We start from the raw sequence: 20969 nt of genomic DNA on the forward strand, positions 1-20969 counted from the left end.
TGTAAGGACCCTTATACACTACACTGTTCTGTTAAGCCAATAGGTGTAGAGAAAGGAAACAAGGAAATATCACAATTATTTATGTACTGTAAATACTATCATCTCTTTATAATGTCTCCCAAGGTAAGGATTCACTAATCTTGTATGACTTACAAACCCCAAAACACAATATAAAACTTTGCAGAACTACCTGCTCCAATACATACATGTCAAGTACCTAGAAGAAGTATGAAGAACAAGCTACATAAGCAGTACAGAGAATCTTTATCCACATTTTTCCAAGTAAAAGACTGAACGTATTGAAGCCAGGGGGTCAGCATGACAGCTAAAGAAAAACAATTTAAAGAAAGGGAGGTCAGCATTAGCCTCCTACGTATTTTTTGTGAGGAGTTTCCGTTAAACATTTTCTTTTTCTCCAACATATTTGAATTATATGCAATACAGTTTCATCTAGGGCAAATGGGTTGACAGTGATGGCAAAACATGAAGTCAGCTGTATGAAAACTATCATATACCACTTGCACCCACAACATCCTTTTATTCATTACAAAACTTAGTGTATGGTAAACCCAACATTTTGTGTAGGCTGTTGTAGGATATGGACAGAGTAGTTCATAATCCTGTCACTGAATCCAGGGTCTTTAGAGCTAACCTGTCACCTACACGCAGTCATATAATGGAGGCTGCCACTATCGTGCATCAGCCCTTAGTGATATCACTAGTTCCTAGTGAATTTATAGGCTGAAAACTGGTTCAGCTTACAAAATAGTGGCCTCCAGCACGTGTAGATGACAGGTCCACTTTAAATAAGTTGCCTCTGAAATAAATAATATTTGTGTTTACAAAAGGAAGAATAGGAAGAAGAAAGTATTAGTACGTAAGTGTTAACTGATTCCATTCCAAGTGCCCTCTTCGTGCTGCATTGTGCTGCTTTAAATTTGCCTGGTTGTCCACATCCTCCTCATCGCTGTCCTCAGAGTCACCACTTGTGCTCTCTTCTTCCTCCTCTTCATCATCGTCTTCATCTTCTAACTCTTCCTCCTCTTCACTTTCACCCTCGCCTGCCACATTTGTCTCATATTTCTACAGAGAGCAAACACAGAATTAACTCAGATTGCTATATGCATAAACAATCAGCTCTGAGAAAAGAATCACATTATCTACATTTCATTTGCAGTTATGTAATTTGAATAAAAGAGAAGAGGTTATTATAAAATATAAGCAGCTTAAGAACGATAGAATTGCAAGAATGATATTGTTGTATTCACTTAATGTATTACCTCCCAAACTAGCTTTTTATCATGTAATCATTTAGTTACACTTTTATATAGTGTTGTTATATCAAATGTTGATTTATGAGTGCCTAAAATACCATTAACATAAAAAAGACTGTATTATGGTAACTGTATGTGGTTAATACCTGTATAAACAGTAATCATATTCATATAAATATAAAGCTTTCTTTCAACCTTTTTTCTTCTACCAGGCTTTAGACTTAATTTAACCAAAACCGAAGCATTACCTATAAATATACCGTAACACAAACTATCTGCTTTGCAATCCACATTCACCTACAATTGAAAAACAGATAACATATAAGGCACCTAATAATATTCATTGCTTAGGGAAGCTAAAAATTACTTATTAAAAAAAGAATAGTTTATAGTTGCCATGGATATTTAAAATAACTTCTATCAAAATGGCTCTGTTGAAACAAAACTGCGTTTCACTGTCTCTTTAAATCACAATGTGATATAGTGACACAGCTATTCAAACTACTGTACACTCTTGTTATAGTGAACTAGTGCTGAACAACAGTGATTATAATAAAGTCCATCTATGTGAAAAAAACCATGCTTTTGTGAACTTCATGCAAAAGAGTCGTTCATTCAGTGTTTCATCCACCTACATATTTAAAACACATATCATATAGACACCAATAGACCAACTGTGGGGCCAATAGACCCCAAGGTTTAAAAGGATCTCCAGGTAGGCCAATGGAGCAATACACTCCTCTGTCTTACATCACTAATCACAATCTTCTCATCCATGTTCCAAAAACTCTGATGCCCCTGGAAGAAATCCTCTGAGACAAAACGATCATCAGGCAGAGGATGGAGCAAAGCAGTGACGTCCTCACACCCGCAGTGGGAAGCGGAGCATTCTAGAGATCATTGTGTAGCATTGTTTACAATTTTGAGTATCAATTTCTTCCTTTTAATCATGAACTATTGTCAGTATTATACTATGGAGTCTTAGATATTTTTCTTTGGGACATGGCTGATATTTAAGAATATTATGTGATTTAAAGAGACAGCGCTACACAGTTGTGTTTCATATGCCTATTATTGATTGTGATCAGGCAATAGTGAGTGCAGCTGTTTCAATTTGGATTCATCTTTTAGTGCAATTAAGCCCATTTTTTTTGTTTTAGTTTGTAAACTATGACTATTACCTATAGCGTAACTTGGTCTGCCGCTAGGAAACGCTATCCATTAAAATTCCCCTTAACCACTTAAGCCCCGGAAGATTTTACCCCTTTCCTGACCAGGGTTTTTTTTGCGTTTTTTTTACTGCGTGACTTTAACGGACAATTGCGCGGTCGTGCGACGCTGTACCTAAACGAATTTGACGTCCTTTTTTTCCCACAAACAGAGCTTTCTTTTCGTGATATTTGATCACCTGTGCGATTTTTTGATCATGCGCTATAAACAAAAAAAGAGCGTAAATTTTGCAAAAATAACAATATTATTCACATTTTTTATATGAAATTCCCCCCCAAAAAAATGTAAAAATCTAAATTTTTTAACATTTTCGGCCAATTTGTTTTATGCTACATATGTTTGGTAAAAAAAAAAATCGCAAAAAGCGTATTCTGATTGGTTTGCGCAAAAGTTATCAACTTTACTAACAAAGGGAAAGATTTTGGTCATTTTTGGTGGGTTTTTTTTTAACGAGAAATGGCGGCGATCTGCAATTTTTTTTTGCGGGACTGCGACATTGCGGCGGACAGATCGGACCCTTGACTGACATTTTTGACACTTTTGGGGTTACCAGTGACATTACTACAGTAATCAGTGCTATACATATGCACTGTTACTGTAAAAATGACACTGGCAGGGAAGAGGTTAACTGTATTGGAAAGGGAGGGGTTAAGTGTGTCCTAGGGGCATGTTTCTAACTGTGATGGGACAGGTCTACTATTGTAAAAACAGAGATCAACGGTTCTACATAGTAGAACCGTCTGATCTCCATTTTTACACAGGGGAGAATGACAGGCGGCTTGTTTACACTAGCCGCCTGCCTTTCTCCCTTTCTACCAATGATCGCCGAGTGACCGGCGGACATCGGATCCAACGGTCACTCGCACTAACTCCTCAGTGAACAAGCCTCAGTGAAGCGAGCGTGCATGCCTCAGCGGGCGCCCGCTCGCCCGCTATTGGCTCACAAACCGGTGACAGGCTAGTGACATACCGGCAGTATATTTACTTGCAGCGGTCGGCAAGTGGTTAAAGATCTTAAATATTACAAAAAGCTCTACTTAACTTTATGTGGAATAACACTAGGCAGAGTTGCTAGACCAGTGTTTATCAACTCCGGTCCTCGGGGCACACTAACAGGCCAGATTTTAGGTATTACCTTGGGGAGATGCAGACTAGAATACTGCAATCACTGAGCAGCAAATGATATCACCTGCAAACCTGGCCTGTTAGTGAGCCCTGAGGACCGGAGTTGAGAAACACTGTGCTAGACAATTACTCCTTACTCAGAAATCTCAAGGGGCTCTAAATTTTTTAGATATCGCTAAATATTATTTAGCAGCCCATCTACACCATCTGACCTCAAGGTCACTTCATCCACTTATTCCTTGGATGGAAATAGAAGGTCTTTGATTGTGCCTACCCATATCAACTCCCTGATTTGGAGTCCCACTCCTTATATTAGAGACACACATTTCCTTACTGTGATTCATTGATTCATACCAGAAACATATGGTCTTATTGTAAAATAAAATAATGCTTGTCTGCCTGTGGCTGGACAACTACAAGATGAATGGGACACTTCTCCCCTTTGCTGAACTACTATTCACCTTTAACCTAATGTCAAAATTGTTGTTCACATATCTACAAATTAAAAACTATGCCCAGACCCTTGAATTACATTTACATTAAATACATTTACATTTTTAAGATTGACCTCCTTTGAAAACATATGTTTAAAGGGTCCTACAAACCAACATCTCATTTCAGACATTTACAGTATAAATTTCTAAATACCATCCATGGTGATCCATTCCCGAAACCCCAATACATGCTCAAATGGGAAACTTTACTCAAAAACGGGAAGACATATCAAACAATGTGAACAAACCTTCCATTTACACCCTATATAATGAGAACTGGTACAAAATTCTCCTTGACTGGTAGCATACAGATGAATAATGCCTCTACATTCTACAACTAATCCAGCAATACCCTCCACCTGCTGGAGATATAATAACTCCATATCTAACCTATATCATATATACTGGGAATGCCCTAAAATATGCCCCTTTTGCGAAATAACCAAATATGCCCTCGAATCACTACTCATTAGACCATTTTCTTTAGACCAAATTAACTTTTTACTGGACTTACCAATACCAACCATGAGAAACCTCTACAATCTACACATATCCTACACAAATTACCTACAGGAGGGTTCCATCTGTGGGTGATCGGCTTGTACAGAGCAAATATCGGGGACACACACAAGGTGACCCCTGTAAACTTTTAGTAACATTTCCCTGTGGCTCATGTTCGCACTGCCAAATCATTGACACAAGATGGCATGTATGGTTACCCAATGGATGCACATATACCCCAAAACATTTTTCCAACTGCCAAACAGCGGAGGTAGTTTACCTCCTGCAGTGTGAATGTGGTTGCAACTATGTAGGAAAAACTATCCAAAACTTCTGGCAACGTATGTACCGCCATAAACAGAGCATGAAATCGAGAGACCCAGAACTCCCTATTGGGCAACATGTTACACAGATCCACGGTGGTAATTTTCCCCAAGTAGCCTTTCTGGTCCCTGATAGAATCCACCCCAGCTCACAAGGAGGGGACTTTAGCAAGGTTCTCCTCCAGCCTGAGCTGCGGTAGATTTCTGACCTAAATGCCACTTTTCCCCCAGGCCTCAACAGGACCTTCAATTTCAAGCCATTCCTCCCGGGATTCATCTCTGGAGGTTTTGAAAAAGATATTGGAATCTTTGCCCTTCTCCTTCCCCTTTTTCCTCCCTCCCCCCTTATTTAAGGCCCGAGTTATGGTCCACAGGGGAAAAGTCTATTTATTCATGCATTGAAGAGGGATTTCTTACTCCAACACACCCATTTTTCTATATTTTTTCTATTTTACTGAACAAACTTCTATTATATTTTTGATACTATATACATATATGTTTAATTGTTCTCGATTTCTGCACTACAATTTGCAGGTATATGTACAAATATTTTTTATTTGATGCATATCAGTACTACGGTGTCAGTACTGATCTTTTTCTATGTTATGTGGATACTTGTATTGGATATACTTTGATGTTTGCAGACAAGTATTTGTACATATATAAATTTGTATCTTTATTTATCTGTTGTTTTTTTTTTTCCCCTTGGACCTGCGCTCCTGCGGCACAATCTGACCACTAGATGTCCTTGGCGTCCTTCTTTTTTCCTGCTTCCGGGCACTCGTAGGCCCCATTGCATCTTTCTGATGCATAGGACCAATAGAAATTAGGCCGAGCTGTACGCATCACTGGCTGGTGTAATTACCAGGCGCCAGCATGTGTCTGGCGCACACACTCCCGATCCATCTGATTGGAGCATGGCCCCTTCTCATGTGTCCGCGGCCCATTGGCATCTGACGCCACTGCACAACGCATGCGTGGTGGGGCCGGATGCCAATCGGGCCAGGGCCCAGCACTGGATTGATTGGGGTGGTTTGTGCAGGTGTAGCCCATTTACAGCTTAATTAATAATCTCCAGCATATAAATAGGGATACTTCCACCACATTGATGGGTAGTCTCTTTGCCTCTCTGTTGGATCAGATGCTGTGCTAATGCTGGTTTGGTCACTCATGAAAGTTTTTTATAAATGTTATACTTTATACTGATTTTCAATTGAGATTTTTTATTATTATAATTTCTTTTTTATTTATATTTATTTTCTTTTTTTTTTCTCTTCTTTTTTACTTATATAGTAAAACATGATCTTTGTCCCCAGGACGGCTCTTCTTTCAGCAATCCTTGTGAGCAGTTTTTTTTTATGCCAATGTGACTATTAGTAATAGGCCGAACTCCCCCCTGTTCGGTTCGCACCAAAACACCGCAAACGGGTGAAAAGTTTGTTAGAACATTCAAACTCCATTAAAGTCTATTGGACTCAAACTCAAAAAATCAAAAGTCCTCATTTTAAAGGCTTAAATGCAAGTAATTGCCCAAAAAAGTGTATGGCGGTCCAGGTACAGCCCTGGGGAACATGAACCAATGCAAAATAAAAATTTTAAATTGATTGTTTTTACAGGAGCAGTGCTTTTAATGATTCTTAAAGTGAAACAATAAAAATGAAAAATTCCTTTAAATATCATGCTGGGGGTCCCCTTAATGTGCCTGTAAAGTGGCGCATTTGTGCGATGTATGTAGCCTGCTGCAGCAATACTGACATTTCTAAAGGAAAAAATGTAATTTAAACTTGCTCGCGGATGTAATGTATTGTTGGCTCCCGGCAATACAGACAAAGAAAAACCATGAAAAAAATGGCGTAGGGTCCCCCCAGTCCCTTTGGGTCTGGTATGGATTTGGATCTGGTACGCCAAAATTATAAAAATAAACATGCAGACGCAGGGCGCAGGAATGGGCCCTGCTGTTAAAAATTAAAAACAAACATTGAAATTGCATGTACTTGTCATACAGGTCAAGAAAAATTGGGCCTTGGGTGTTGGTGGTGCCTGAACACCACAACCCCTCACAGTTACTCTTGCTGGGCGCAGAAATGGGCCCTGCTGTTAAAAATTTGAAACAAACATTGAAATTGCATTTACTTGTCATACAGATGCAGAAAAATTAGGCCTTGGGTGTTGGTGGTGCCCTAAACCAAAAACATTGTTGGAATCTAGCATAATCAAGATTCAGGAATAGGATAGGCAGCCTATTCAGTCTTCAAGGAATGCCAGGCCCCTGGCAAATTCAATCAGTTACATCAGCATCAGGGGCTTGATAGCTGCTGTTGACCCAGGACTGATTCATTTTGATAAATGTCAGCTGGTCTACAGAGTCTGTGGACAGACGCACTCTTTTATCCATCACAAAAACTCCAGCAGCACTGAATGTCCATTCGGAAAGCACGCTGGAAGCAGGACAGGCCAGTAGCTTGATTGCATATTGAGCAAGTTCTGGCCAGTGGTCCATCCTCAAGACCCAGTAACCCAGTGGATGCTCAGTTTGAAAGGTCTCCAAGGTGCAAGTATCTGTGGCACTCTTTGCTATACCATCATCCCTGTCAGTGCAGGTTTTTGAGAAGACATGAGGTATAGTAGGGGTAGAGATCTCAGATGAGGAGCAAGATGAAGTATGCTTTTTTATGATGTTGGTCTTTCAGGTGCTATTGCCAATGGACTGCATGGCAGCTCGACATATGTCTTTTCAAGCATGTGTTCCCAAGCAGCTGGGGTTCTGGCCATGCTTGATCCATTTCAGACAGAGATTGCAAATAGCAACACTGCGGTCTACTGCACATGTGTTGAAAAAAGCCAACCCCAATGAACTTTTGGAAGTCAGCGGGGAGTTAGCAGCACCCTGCACCTGTGGAGCTGTGTGGTGTGATGCAAAAGGGTGGCTGCCCTTAAGGCAGCCCCTGGAGCACATCCTGCCTCATTGGAGTTGTGTCACCTCCTCCTCCTCACTTTCCTTCTCTATTCTCTCAGGCACCCAAGTAAAGTCAGTGACCTCATCATCCCCTCCCTCCTCGTCACTAGAGCAAACTTGACTTTATGCTGCAGCTGTGGCAACATGACTGCTAGTTTCTTGTCCGTCATTGTCACCCCCTCTCTCTATGCTCAAGTTATTCCCTTCCTCAACCTGGGAGCCAACATCAGAGCATTCAAATAGCTGCGCATCCTCCAGCATCATGTAACTGACACTATGATCAAATAATTCAGGTGACTCCTCTGTGCATGATGGTGAGGCTACAGAAGGAGTAGTTGTAGACAAGGAGCCGGTGGAACAGGCTGCTTTGGCAGCTGCGGCGGAAGGCAAACTAGTTTGAGCCTGTGTGACAGAGGACAAGGAGGATAAGGATGGCTTAGTTATCCACTCCACCATCTCTTCTGCATGTTTTGGCTCAATAACACGGCCAGCACCAGAAAAAAAGGACAAGCGTGCCCCGCCTGCAGAGGATGCACCATGTCCATGGCCACCACTTTTCACTGTGGACACAGAGGCTGCTTGCCCTTTTTTAGTGGCCTGTGAGCGTCTGCCTCTCCTTGTTGGCCTTTCAGAAATTATGGGGATTTTTGGGGGGGGGGGGGTTTACAACTAATTATTATAGAATGTGTGATGGAAATATGGGTGCAATAATTTTGTGCTTGGTACACTATAAACTGTTTTATTATTGTGTTTTATTTTTTGGGGGGTATTTTTATAACTTTTTAGTATAGAGTGTGGAAAGGGAATATGGTGCTTGGGTGCAATACTTTTGTGCTTGGTGCACTATAAACTGTTTTATTATTTTGTTTTATTAATAAAGTGCTGGTTCATCACCAAAAAAAAACACACACACTTCTGGAGCTGAAGGATTAGCGTCTGAGATGCACAAGGGGATACAGCAATTATGCCCTTAATATTATTAGTGCTGGTGCGCCAACAACAAAAACACCCATGTCTGGAGCTGCAGGAATAGCACCTGAGATGCACAAGGGTGTACAGCAATGGTGCCCTTAATATTTTTAGTGCTGGTTCACCACCCAAAAAGAAACACACACTTCTGGAGCTGAAGGATTAGCGTCTGAGATGCACAAGGGATACAGCAATTGTGCCCCTAATATTTTTAAGTCTGGTGCGCCAACAACAAAAATACCCACATCTGGAGCTGAAGGAATAGCATCTGAGATGCACAAAGGTGTACAGCAATTGTGCCCTTAATATTAGTAGTGCTGGTTCACCACCGCAAAAAACACCCACTTCTGATGCTGCTAAAAAAAAATGTAAAAAAAAAAAAAAAAATATATATATATATATATATATATATATATATATATCAATGAAATAAAAAAGAGTATCAGTGGGGTGACACAGACGTGTTGTATACAATACACTTCAGTGGCCCCACTACAATCACAGCACAGCACTAAACTGACTGAAGTACCCTGTGTAACATAAGAATCAGCCCTAAACTACACTGCAATGGCTGATATATATATATATATATATATATATATACAGTGCCTTGCGAAAGTATTCTGCCCCCTTGAACTTTGCGACCTTTTGCCACATTTCAGGCTTCAAACATAAAGATATCAAACTGTAATTTTTTGTGAAGAATCAACAAGTGGGACACAATCATGAAGTGGAATGAAATTTATTGGATATTTCAAACTTTGTTAACAAATAAAAACTGAAAAATTGGGCGTGCAAAATTATTCAGCCCCTTTACTTTCAGTGCAGCAAACTCTCTCCAGAAGTTCAGTGAGGATCTCTGAATGATCCAATGTTGACCCAAATGACTAATGATGATAAATAGAATCCACCTGTGTGTAATCAAGTCTCCGTATAAATGCACCTGCACTGTGATAGTCTCAGAGGTCCTTTTAAAGTGCAGAGAGCATCACGAAGAACAAGGAACACACCAGGCAGGTCCAAAATACTGTTGTGGAGAAGTTTAAAGCCGGATTTGGATACAAAAAGATTTCCCAAGCTTTAAACATCCCAAGGAGCACTGTGCAAGCTATAATATTGAAATGGAAGGAGTATCAGACCACTGCAAATCTACAAAGACCTGGCCGTCCCTCTAAACTTTCAGCTCATACAAGGAGAAGACTGATCAGAGATGCAGCCAAGAGGCCCATGATCACTCTGGATGAACTGCAGAGATCTACAGCTGAGGTGGGAGACTCTGTCCATAGGACAACAATCAGTCGTATATTGCACAAATCTGGCCTTTATGGAAGAGTGGCAAGAAGAAAGCCATTTCTTAAAGATATCCATAAAAAGTGTCGTTTAAAGTTTGCCACAAGCCACCTAGGAGACACACCAAACATGTGGAAGAAGGTGCTCTGGTCAGATGAAACCAAAATCAAACTTTTTGGCAACAATGCAAAACGTTATGTTTGGCGTAAAAGCAACACAGCTCATCACCCTGAACACACCATCCCCACTGTCAAACATGGGGGTGGCAGCATCATGGTTTGGGCCTACTTTTCTTCAGCAGGGACAGGGAAGATGGTTAAAATTGATGGGAAGATGGATGGAGCCAAATACAGGACCATTCTGGAAGAAAACCTGATGGAGTCTGCAAAAGACCTGAGACTGGGACAGAGATTTGTCTTCCAACAAGACAATGATCCAAAACATAAAGCAAAATCTACAATGGAATGGTTCACAAATAAACATATCCAGGTGTTAGAATGGCCAAGTCAAAGTCCAGACCTGAATCCAATCGAGAATCTGTGGAAAGAACTGAAAACTGCTGTTCACAAACGCTCTCCATCCAACCTCACTGAGCTCGAGCTGTTTTGCAAGGAGGAATGTGCAAAAATTTCAGTCTCTCTGTAACAGACCGTTTCAGCAGACAAGGGGTTAAAATCTGTTTAGGCGATATGACCCTTTCTGAGAGACAGGCACAGCTACTGCAGAACATCAAACTCCCAAACTGGATACAAAATAGCACTCCAACCTGGAACCTCACGAATAGCTGCTAACAGACGAACAGGAAAAGCATACATCAGCTTACACTCCTAGCAATCAGTCTCCAACAGCATACAGTGAATCCCCCCAAGAACGAGACAAGGCTCCGTGTGGAAGGTCAAGCAGTGGTCTGTTTATTGAGGGCTACCTGCCCCTGTATTTATGCAGGTCTCCCACCTGGTGGACACTAACAGGGACCAAACAGACTAACAGGGTATCTGACCTTCTGCCGGTCAGTGCCCTTGTTAGTCCAGCAGCCCACCCACAAAACAGAAACAGCAGTACAGCCCACCCAAAATAACTGGTTACTATACCTGGATAGAAGAGAAACTTGTCCATGTCCAGGTGCCTCACCACGGCTGTGTAGGGCACTGGTAGGCTGCCTTGGTGGGTGGCTGAGTGGGCAGAGACCAGCGGTACTCTGTCCTGGTGCCAGCACTACCACCGGAGTAGTCTGGTTGGGGCCTGGTTGCTGGAGACGGACTGTCTCCCCCTTAGGTGCATAGCTCTGCTGCGGAATGGGGAGACCAGTTGTCTCCCCCTTGGATACACAGCTCTGTTGTGGGGGGGTAGGACCTCCCATCCCTACCCCCTGTGTGGTAAGTGCAGAGACCACGGTCCCATCTTCACCGGTGGGGGGCTTACAGTCTCCCCCTGGTACATTAAGCTGCCGCTGGGGAGAGGGGGTAACAAGCTCCTCTCCCAATAGAACACCCTGCCCATCATTGATACGCCGCTGGGGAGAGGTGGTAACAATCTCCTCTCCCATACATACCTCCAGTCTTTGCGGAGGGAGACCAACTGTCTCTCCTCCCAACACAGAGTCCTGCTGCTGGGGAAAGGAGACTGGGCTCTCTATTCCCTGTAGGATACTCTGCCGCTGGGGAATGGAAACTGGGCTCCCAATTCCCTGCTGTATCTCCCGCTGGGGAATGGAGACTGGGCTCCCAATTCCCGGCACATCACACTGCCGCTGGGGAATGGAGACTGGGCTCCCAATTCCCAAAAAATCACGCTGCCGCTGGGGAGGGAGGACACTGCTCTCCTCTCCCTGTACTTCACACTGCCTTCCCGGCATATAACTCTGCTGCTGGGGGGCAGGAACAACTACCTCTGCCACCTGGGGTTCCACTGGCCACCTGGGGTTCTTCCCAGTAAAACTGTACCATCTCGTCCACTCTGAATGGGTCTGGCTCTGGGTCTGTCCTGCTGCTCTCCTGCTGAGCCTTCTCACTGTATTGGAACAGCTGCTGGTAGCCCTGTTCTAGCTCCATCTCCCAGGTCACCAGGTGGACCAGGTCTTGCTCAATATCGTGAGCGTCGTCCCAGTCATACCTGCTCTCCCTCCACTCCAAGAGATCACTGAACCGGGCTTGTGTAGGGCTCCCAAATTCCAGCTCTGAAAAAGACTCCCATAACAAGCCAGGACCATCAAACTCCTCTCCCTCTGGCTTGTCATGCTCGGCTGTCCAGGGCAGGTACTGTGCAACATACCACCACAGCGCCTATTAGGCATCCTCCAGCCACATCTCCTGCCATACCCGGAGCTCCAATTCTTTTACCCATTCCTCCCGAGGCTGCTCCCCCAGGAAGGGCATCCGCAGGGCTACTCGCTTCTGCAGCCGCTGGTCTTCCTTGGGGAATCTCTCACCCTGCTGGTACTCCACAAGGCCCAGTGCCTGGTACCAGATGCCTTTACGGACTGCATCTCGGTCATCCATGGCACCCTTATCGAACTCCACTGCTGGTTCCATGCTGGTGCTGTCAGGGTCGCTGTACTGGGACATGCGTTGCCCTCAATTGTAAAATCCAGAGCAATGGTGTCCCCTGTAGCTGTCCTTCTGGCTGTAGGAACGATCCCGCCTCTTGCCACCAATTGTAACGGACCGTTTCAGCAGACAAGGGGTTAAAATCTGTTTAGGCGACATGACCCTTTCTGAGAGACAGGCACAGCTACTGCAGAACATCAAACTCCCGAACTGGATACAAAATAGAACTCCAACCTGGAACCGCACGAATAGCTGCTAGCAGACGAACAGGAAAAGCATACATCAGCTTACACTCCTAGCAGTCAGTCTCCAACAGCATACAGTGAATCCCCCCAAGAACGAGACAAGGCTCCGTGTGGAAGGTCAAGCAGTGGTCTGTTTATTGAGGGCTACCTGCCCTTGTGTTTATGCAGGTCTCCCACCTGGTGGACACTCCCCTAGGGGACCAAATGGAAGACTGTGACACAGGCAGACATGTATCACATTACAGACTCCCAGAAGCAAAGCATCCCCACAATGCATCCTGGCTTCCCCCCTTCGTAGACAGCTAGGTGAGCTCATTAACATGCTTATCAATAGTCTCAGACCCACTTAACATACTGTCCCACTCTAGACAAAAGCACTCAGTTAATCAGTAGACATTCCTCAGGAGGGGGCTGATGGAAACAATCCCCCCCCCCTCTCTGCAGCTAAAGCTAGTTTTCACAGCGACCTCCATTAGCCACATGGTTAAGAAACACAAAAAGACACAAAAATGCATAACTCCCAGTCTACTGAACAGAACCCCACATTCAACCCATCCCCAGATAGCCTGGATCTGAGCGCTTAACATATCCAAACAGCGCTCAGATGCCACAAACATAGTCAAATCGCCATGGGGTTTATGTTCAGCATGGGCTGATGAGAGGGTCCATAGTCACATTGCAGGAGGCGAGCAACCAGGCTTCTCCAACGCCCAGTGGCGAGATTGGTCTCGTCACACTCTCGATGTGCAAATCTGATAGAGACATACCCCAAGCGACTTACAGCTGTAATCGCAGCAAAAGGTGGCGCTACAAAGTATTAACTTAAGGGGGCTGAATAATTTTTCTTCAAAAAAATTACAGTTTTATATCTTTATGTTTAAAGCCTGAAATGTGGCAAAAGGTCGCAAAGTTCAAGGGGGCCGAATACTTTCGCAAAGCACTGTATGTATATATATATATATATATATATATATATATATATATATATATATATATACACACACTGCTCTGGCGGATGTATAAACTGGACTTGGCTGATATATATACTGCATTGGTTGATATATATCTGCAATAACTGATAAATATATATACTGCACTATCTGATATATCCTGCAATAGCTGATAAATATACAGTATCTCCCAAAAGTGAGTACACCCCTCACATTTTTGTAAATATTTTATTATATCTTTTTATGTGACAACACTGAAGAAATGACACTTTGCTACAATGTAAAGTAGTGAGTGTACAGCTTGTATAACAGTGTAAATTTGCTGTCCCCTCAAAATAACTCAACACACAGCTATTAATGTCAAAAACCCCTAGCAACAAAAGTGAGTACACCCCTAAGTTAAAATGCCCAAATTGGGCCCAATTAGTCATTTTCACTCCCCGGTATCATGTGACTTGTTAGTGTTACAAGGTCTAAGGTGTGAATGGGGAGCAGGTGTGTTAAATTTGGTATTATCGCTCTCACTCTCTCATACTGATCACTGGAAGTTGAACATGCCACCTCATGGCAAAGAACTCCCTGAGGCTCTGAAAAAAAGAATTGTTGCTCTACATAAAGATGGCTAGGCTATAAGAAGATTGCCAAGACCCTGAAACCGAGTTGCAGCATGGTGGCCAAGACCATAAAGCGGTTAAACAGGACAAGTTCCACTCAAAACAGGCCTCGCCATGGTCGACCAAAGAAGTTGACTGCATGTGCTCAGCATCATATCCAGGGGTTGTCTTTGGGAAATAGACGTATGAGTGCTGCCAGCATTGCTGCAGAGCTTGAAGGGGTGGGGGATCAGCCCGTCAGTACTCAGATAATACGCCGCATACTGCATCAAATTGGTCTGCATGGCTGTCATCCCAGAAGGAAGCTTCTTCTAAAGATGATGCACAAGAAAGCCCGCAAACAAGTTGTTGAAGACAAGCAGACTAAGGACATGGATTACTGGAACAATGTCCTGTGGTCTGATGAGACCAAGATAAACTTATTTGGTTCAGATGGTGTCAAGTGTGTGTAGCGGCAACCATGTGAGGAGTGCAAAGACAAGTTTGTCTTGCCTACAGTCAAGCATGGTGGTGGGAGTGTCATGGTCTGGTGCTGCCGGCACTGGGGAGCTACAGTTAATTGAGGGAAACACTAATGCCAACATGTACTGTGACATACTGAAGCAGAGCATGAGCCCCTACCTTCGGAGACTGGGCTGCAGGGCAGTATTCCAACATGATAACGACCCCAAACACACCTCCAAGACGATCGCTGCCTTGCTAAAGAAGCTGAGGGTAAAGGTGATGGACTGGCCAAGCATGTCTCCAGACCTAAACCCTATAGAGCAATTGTGGGGCATCCTCAAATGGAAGGTGGAGGAGCGCAAGGTCTCTAACATGCACCAGCTTCTTTATGTCATCATGGAGGAATGGAAGAGGACTCCAGTGGCAACCTGTGAAGCTCTGGTGAACTCCATGCCCAAGAGGGTTAAGATAGTGCTGGAAAATAATGGTGGTCACACAAAATACTGACACTTTGTGCCCAATTTGGACATTTTGACTTAGGGGTGTACTCACTTTTGTTGCCATCGGTTTAGACATTAATGGCTGTGTGTTGAGTTATTTTGAGGGGACAGCAAATTTACACTGTTATACAAGTACACTCACTACTTTACATTGTAACAAAGTGTCATTTCTTCAGTGTTGTCACATGAAAAGATATAATAAATAAAATATTTACAAAAATGTGAGGGTTGTACTTACTTCTGTGAGATACTGTATATATATATATGTATATAAATATATATATATATATACTACACTGGCTGATCTAATAATATATAAAATGCACAATCCACTAACTACCTTCCTAATCTCACTCCTATCTTGTCCTCTAACACACTATACACGGCTGCCATGTAAGCAGTCTTATATAGTTTGGGGCGTGAACTTAGCCTCTGAGGCCTGATTGGCCAGGACATTGTGCTGTGATTAGCCAATGCATACAGGTCAAGGTGCATGCTTTGGCCAATCGCAAGCACTTAATGCACTGCAATTGCGCAGTGCTTTATGGCGGGCAACTTTCTCGCGATTGGCCACGTTTGTTTGTGTGTTCAGCGAACGCACGAACATCCGATGTTCGAGTCGAATTTACGTTCGACTCAAACCCGAAGCTTATCCCTTATAAACATCTATTTTTCTTGTGGCCCATTGTCCCACCTTTTGGGAAACCCCCTGCATACCCCAACTTTTGGGCTTTTCATGGGAGGGCATGTCTAGGAGGTTGATGCTACCACTCATGTTTGTATGTTGACACACTGATATACTGTGAGTACTACCAATTGCTAATTTGTATATGGATGTTCCAAACCTGTGTATTAAACTTTGTATAACACTAACATATTACCATTATACTTTTAGAAAACTAGACTGTGCTCTGATGTTTCCCTGAAGAAGAAATTGTATCAGATTTCAAAACATGTTGGGATATTTCTGTAAACGATGCTCTGGTCCGGCCTCTTATCTCACGAGACCGATCCCATGCTCCAGACCATGAGCATTTCTTGTTATGACCTATGGTATGGTGTTTGTAATTGCACCCTTAAACTTTATATTTGATGATATTTTTTACCATTTTATCATGTTATGTTTTGAATAAAATTTGTTGATTTTATATACTTCCTGCTTTTTTTGTATTACTGGCATCTGGTTGGCTTTAGCCATAAAAATACCCATGGGGCCCTTTCTTCTCTGTTTCACATATCCTACATTCTACACCATGTCCTAACCACAGCCAGGTGTCAGAATGAAATGGTGTCAGTTTCCACTGGCATCAAAATTAGATTTCTATAAATGCAAAAAATGAGGTTCATAACATGTACATTTTTGACTGCCAGGTACATAACAACCTAACAGGATTTAATAGAAATGACTTCCTTGGACTCTCGTGACTATCCAACTCCTCCCCCTCTTTCCCTTATTTTTACCCATACCTTTACACTAATTCCTGTTCCTTTCTCCCTCCTTCCTTCTACCTATACCCTCATTCTTAGATGCTATTTCTACTTCTATTAGATCAGTTGAATAATCTTCTATTTTTATGCCTTTTTTTTTTCAGATACTTTGAGACATATATCATGTGTCAACCACATACCGGCATAATGAAAACCATATAATGTTTTTCTTAAACTGTAAGTATTATTTGTTGTAACATATAAAGATTTTCACCTAATTCTTCAAGCTAATATGCCTTTTTTTTTTTACCCTATCACAGCCTCTTATGTGTATTTTGTTATGTATCAATGCATTATACATAATGCAGGGCTCAAAATTTCAAGTCCTGAGCTACTAGCCAGGCCTTAAGGGTTATTCGCCACTACTTGCCCCACCTAACCCCTACCCTGCCCCGCCCCTAAATGCGCCCTCAAAAAATGATTTTATAAAATGACACTGTTAAATGTTTTTGCATGACTGCAGAAGTTGCACAAATAAATATTAATAACAACAGTGTGATTGTATGTGCGTTTTACCTGGATTTTAGGTGCATTTCTATTGAATTCTATTTTTCTGAAGCCGCATCAAAGATGCAGCATGCAGGACTTTAAAGCGCTTTCATGAAAACGCACTTTGTAATAGAAATTCAATAGAAATGCACCTAAAATCCAGGTAAAACGCACATACAATTACACTGGCCAAACCACAGTTCACCAGTTATTAGGGATAAAAGACTGAATAGGGGGGGGGGTCTGGGTTGTAACAATATATGTTAATGAAGAGCAGAGTGAAGGACTGTAGAGAAAGTGCTAAGGCTGTATTTTGGGACAGGACAGGGTCAGCTAAATGGCTGCTTGGAATGCTCAGAGCTGGGACCAGAGGCTGCAGGACACACAGTACAGGTTTTCAGGAGAGCTGAAAGATAGAAGTATATGAAGGGTTAATGTGAACAAAGGAGTACAAGAATTGCTGCTGACTTACGATTGTGCAGGGAAGATAAAGACAAGTGCGAGGAGGAGACGGACAAAGTGAAAGTAACCTGGCCAAGTAGAACAAACCAACAGGGAAGGGGGGGGGGAGCTTGGAAGGAGAGAAGTGATTAATGGCTGCAGGAGAGATAAGTGGCTGGAACGGAGGAGTCCAGAAATCATGCATTGTGCTGCTGCAATAACAGGAGGGAGAATGACATTCACTCCTGTCAGGCAGGTGAAGGCAGAAGCTCCTAGTGCGCCCCCCCCCCCCCCATCATCACAGATATGGACACTGCCCACCCCTGCACGTCCAGACAGTGTTCTGTTTCTTCCTCTCCTTGCTCGCATTCAATCATTTTTCACTCGCAAAATGCGAGCAGGCAAGTGAAAAATTTGAGGGCTGCATAATGCATAATATAACATTTTATTAAACAAATAACTTTTTTAAAAGTAGAGTAATTACTTTGTAATATCATGCTCATATTTGTACTCTTCTCCACATTTACATGCAGACCAAGCTGTTGAGCAAAATAATCGTTACAAGGGCTGAATGGGGACTTTTATTAATGTTTTTTTTTTTTCCAAAATAAAATAAACTGTTGCTTTAAACTGCCTATAGGTGTTAGTTTTAGTAAGTGGCAAACAAATCAAAGCTCCAACAAATTCTATCTATCTATCTATCTATCTATCTATCTATCTATCTATCTATCTATCTATCTATCTATCTATCTATCTATCTATCTATCTATCTATCTATCTATCTATCTATCTATCTATCTATCTATCTATCTATCTATCTATCTATCTATCTATCTATCTATCTATCTATCTCCTATATATATATATATATATAGGGTGGCAACATTGCAGGAAATCCATTGCTAAATAGCCAACATAGTCACCCTCTTAACCACTTGCCGACCGCCGCACGACTATCTACGTGGGCGGTCAGCCCCTCACAGGCAAAGTGACGTAGGTCTACGTCGCTCGCCTGTGAGGGTTTAGGGAGCGAGCGCGCGCTGCCGGAGGCGCGCTCCCGCTCCCGCGTGGTCACGGACCCCCCCGCGCGTGTGACCGGCGGACCCGATCGCCGCCGGCCACTCTGCGATCGGCGGGGGAGAGGGAGAAAGTCAGGCAGCTTGTGTAAACAAGCTGCCTGTCATTCTCCTCTCTGTATGAGAGATGATCACATGGATCTACTATGTAGATCCATTGATCACTCTGCATACAGTTGAAGCCCCAGCCAATCACAGTTAGAAGCATGCCCCTAGGGACACACACAGCCCCTCCCTCTCAAATAAAGTTAACCCCTTCACTACCAGTGTATTTTTACAGTAACAGTGCATATATATAGCACTGATTACTGTAGAAATGTCACTGGTAACCCCAAAAGTGTCAAAAATGTCAGTCAAGGGTCCGATCTGTCCGCCGCATTGTCGCAGTACCGCAAAAAAAATCGCAGATCGCCGCCATTACGCGTTAAAAAAAAAACAACAAAAATGACAAAAATCTTTCCCTTTGTTAGTAAACGCAATAACTTTTGTGCAAACCAATCAAAATACGCTTTTTGCGATTTTTTTTACCAAACATAGGTAGCATAAAACAAATTGGCCGAAAATATTAAAAAATTTTGATTTTTACATTTATTTTTGGGGGAATTTCATATAAAAAAAAGGGAAAAATATTGCTATTTTTGCAAAATTTACGCTCTTTTTTTGTTTATAGCGCGTGATCAAAAAATCGCACAGGTGATCAAATACCGCCAAAAGAAAGCTCTGTTTGTGGGAAAAAAAGGACGCCAAATTCATTTAGGTACAGCGTCGCACGACCGCGCAATTGTCCGTTAAAGTCACGCAGTGCCGAATCGCAAAATACCCCCTGGTCAGGAAGGGGGTAAAATCTTCCGGGGCTTAAGTGGTTAAAGCAGAAATGAAGGTACTTAACAAAAGAATAGGAGTAGGCAGGTTATTGTCATGCATTGTCTCTTCTACGGCAAAATAAACCTACCTGCTTGCTCACAGTCTTCTGTTGCATGTAAACTAAACAGAACATGCACAGCTCACCCTAAATTATGGTCTCTGTGTGTCAGGATGACTGGTATCATTCCACATCAGCCAATTAAAATGCCCAAAGACCAACAACTGGGCAGTTTACTGTATGCCGATGCTGGGGAAGGACCCAGACTGTAAGAGAGGAAGTAAGTATTGTTCCACTTTAAAAGAAGTAAAAAAAACAGTAGTTCTACTAACATGATTACCAGGTAAATATACAGTATCTCACAAAAGTGAGTACACCCCTCGCATTTTTGTAAATATTTTGTTATATTTTTTCATGTGACAACACTGAAGAAATGACACTTTGCTACAATGTAAAGTAGTGAGAGTACAGCTTGCATAACGGTGTAAATTTGCTGTCCCCTCAAAATAACTGAACGCACAGTCATTCATGTCTAAACCGCTTGCAACAAAAGTGAGTACATCCCTAAGTGAAAATGTCCAAATTGAGCCCAATTAGCTATTTTATCTCCCTGGTGGTATGTGACTCATTAGTATTACAAGGTCTCAGGTGTGAATGGAGAGCAGGTATGTTCAATTTGGTGTTATCGCTCTCACTCTCTCATACTGGTCACTGGAAGTTCAACATGGCACCTCATGGCAAGGAACTCTCTGAGGGTCTGAAAAAAAGAATTGTTGCTCTACATAAAGATGGCCTAGGCTATAAGAAGATTGCCAAAACCCTGAAACTGAGCTGCAGCACAGTGGCCAAGACCATAAAGCAGTTTAACAGGACAGGTTCCACTCAGAACACTCAGTCGCCATGGTCAACCAAAGAAGTTGAGTGCACATGCTCAGTGTCATATCCAGAGGTTTTCTTTGGGAAATAAACGTATGAGTGCTGCCAGCATTGCTGTAAAGGGGGAAGGGGTGGGGGGGTCAGCCTGTCAGTTCTAAGACCATATGTCGCACACTGCATAAAATTGGTGTGCATGGCTGTCGTCCCAGAATGAAGCCTCTTCTAAAGATGATGCACAAGAAATCCAGCAAACAGTTTGCTGAAGATAAGCAGACT

At 42.6% G+C, this 20969-nt stretch overlaps 1 protein-coding gene across 1 annotated transcript in view; it reads right to left on the reverse strand.

Moving 5' to 3' along the window:
* Positions 1-532: 532 nt before the first annotated feature.
* Positions 533-20969, reverse strand: part of CLSTN2 (calsyntenin 2) — a 1274185-nt gene continuing 1253748 nt past the window's right edge. The window contains exon 17 of the mRNA XM_082249414.1: positions 533-1083. Coding sequence (XP_082105540.1) covers positions 871-1083 — 213 coding nt within the window. The 3' untranslated portion in view covers positions 533-870. The remainder of the gene's footprint in view (positions 1084-20969) is intronic.

This window comes from Pelophylax lessonae, assembly GCF_965119305.1.
Source record: "Pelophylax lessonae genome assembly, chromosome: 3".
Lineage (NCBI taxonomy): Eukaryota > Metazoa > Chordata > Amphibia > Anura > Ranidae > Pelophylax > Pelophylax lessonae.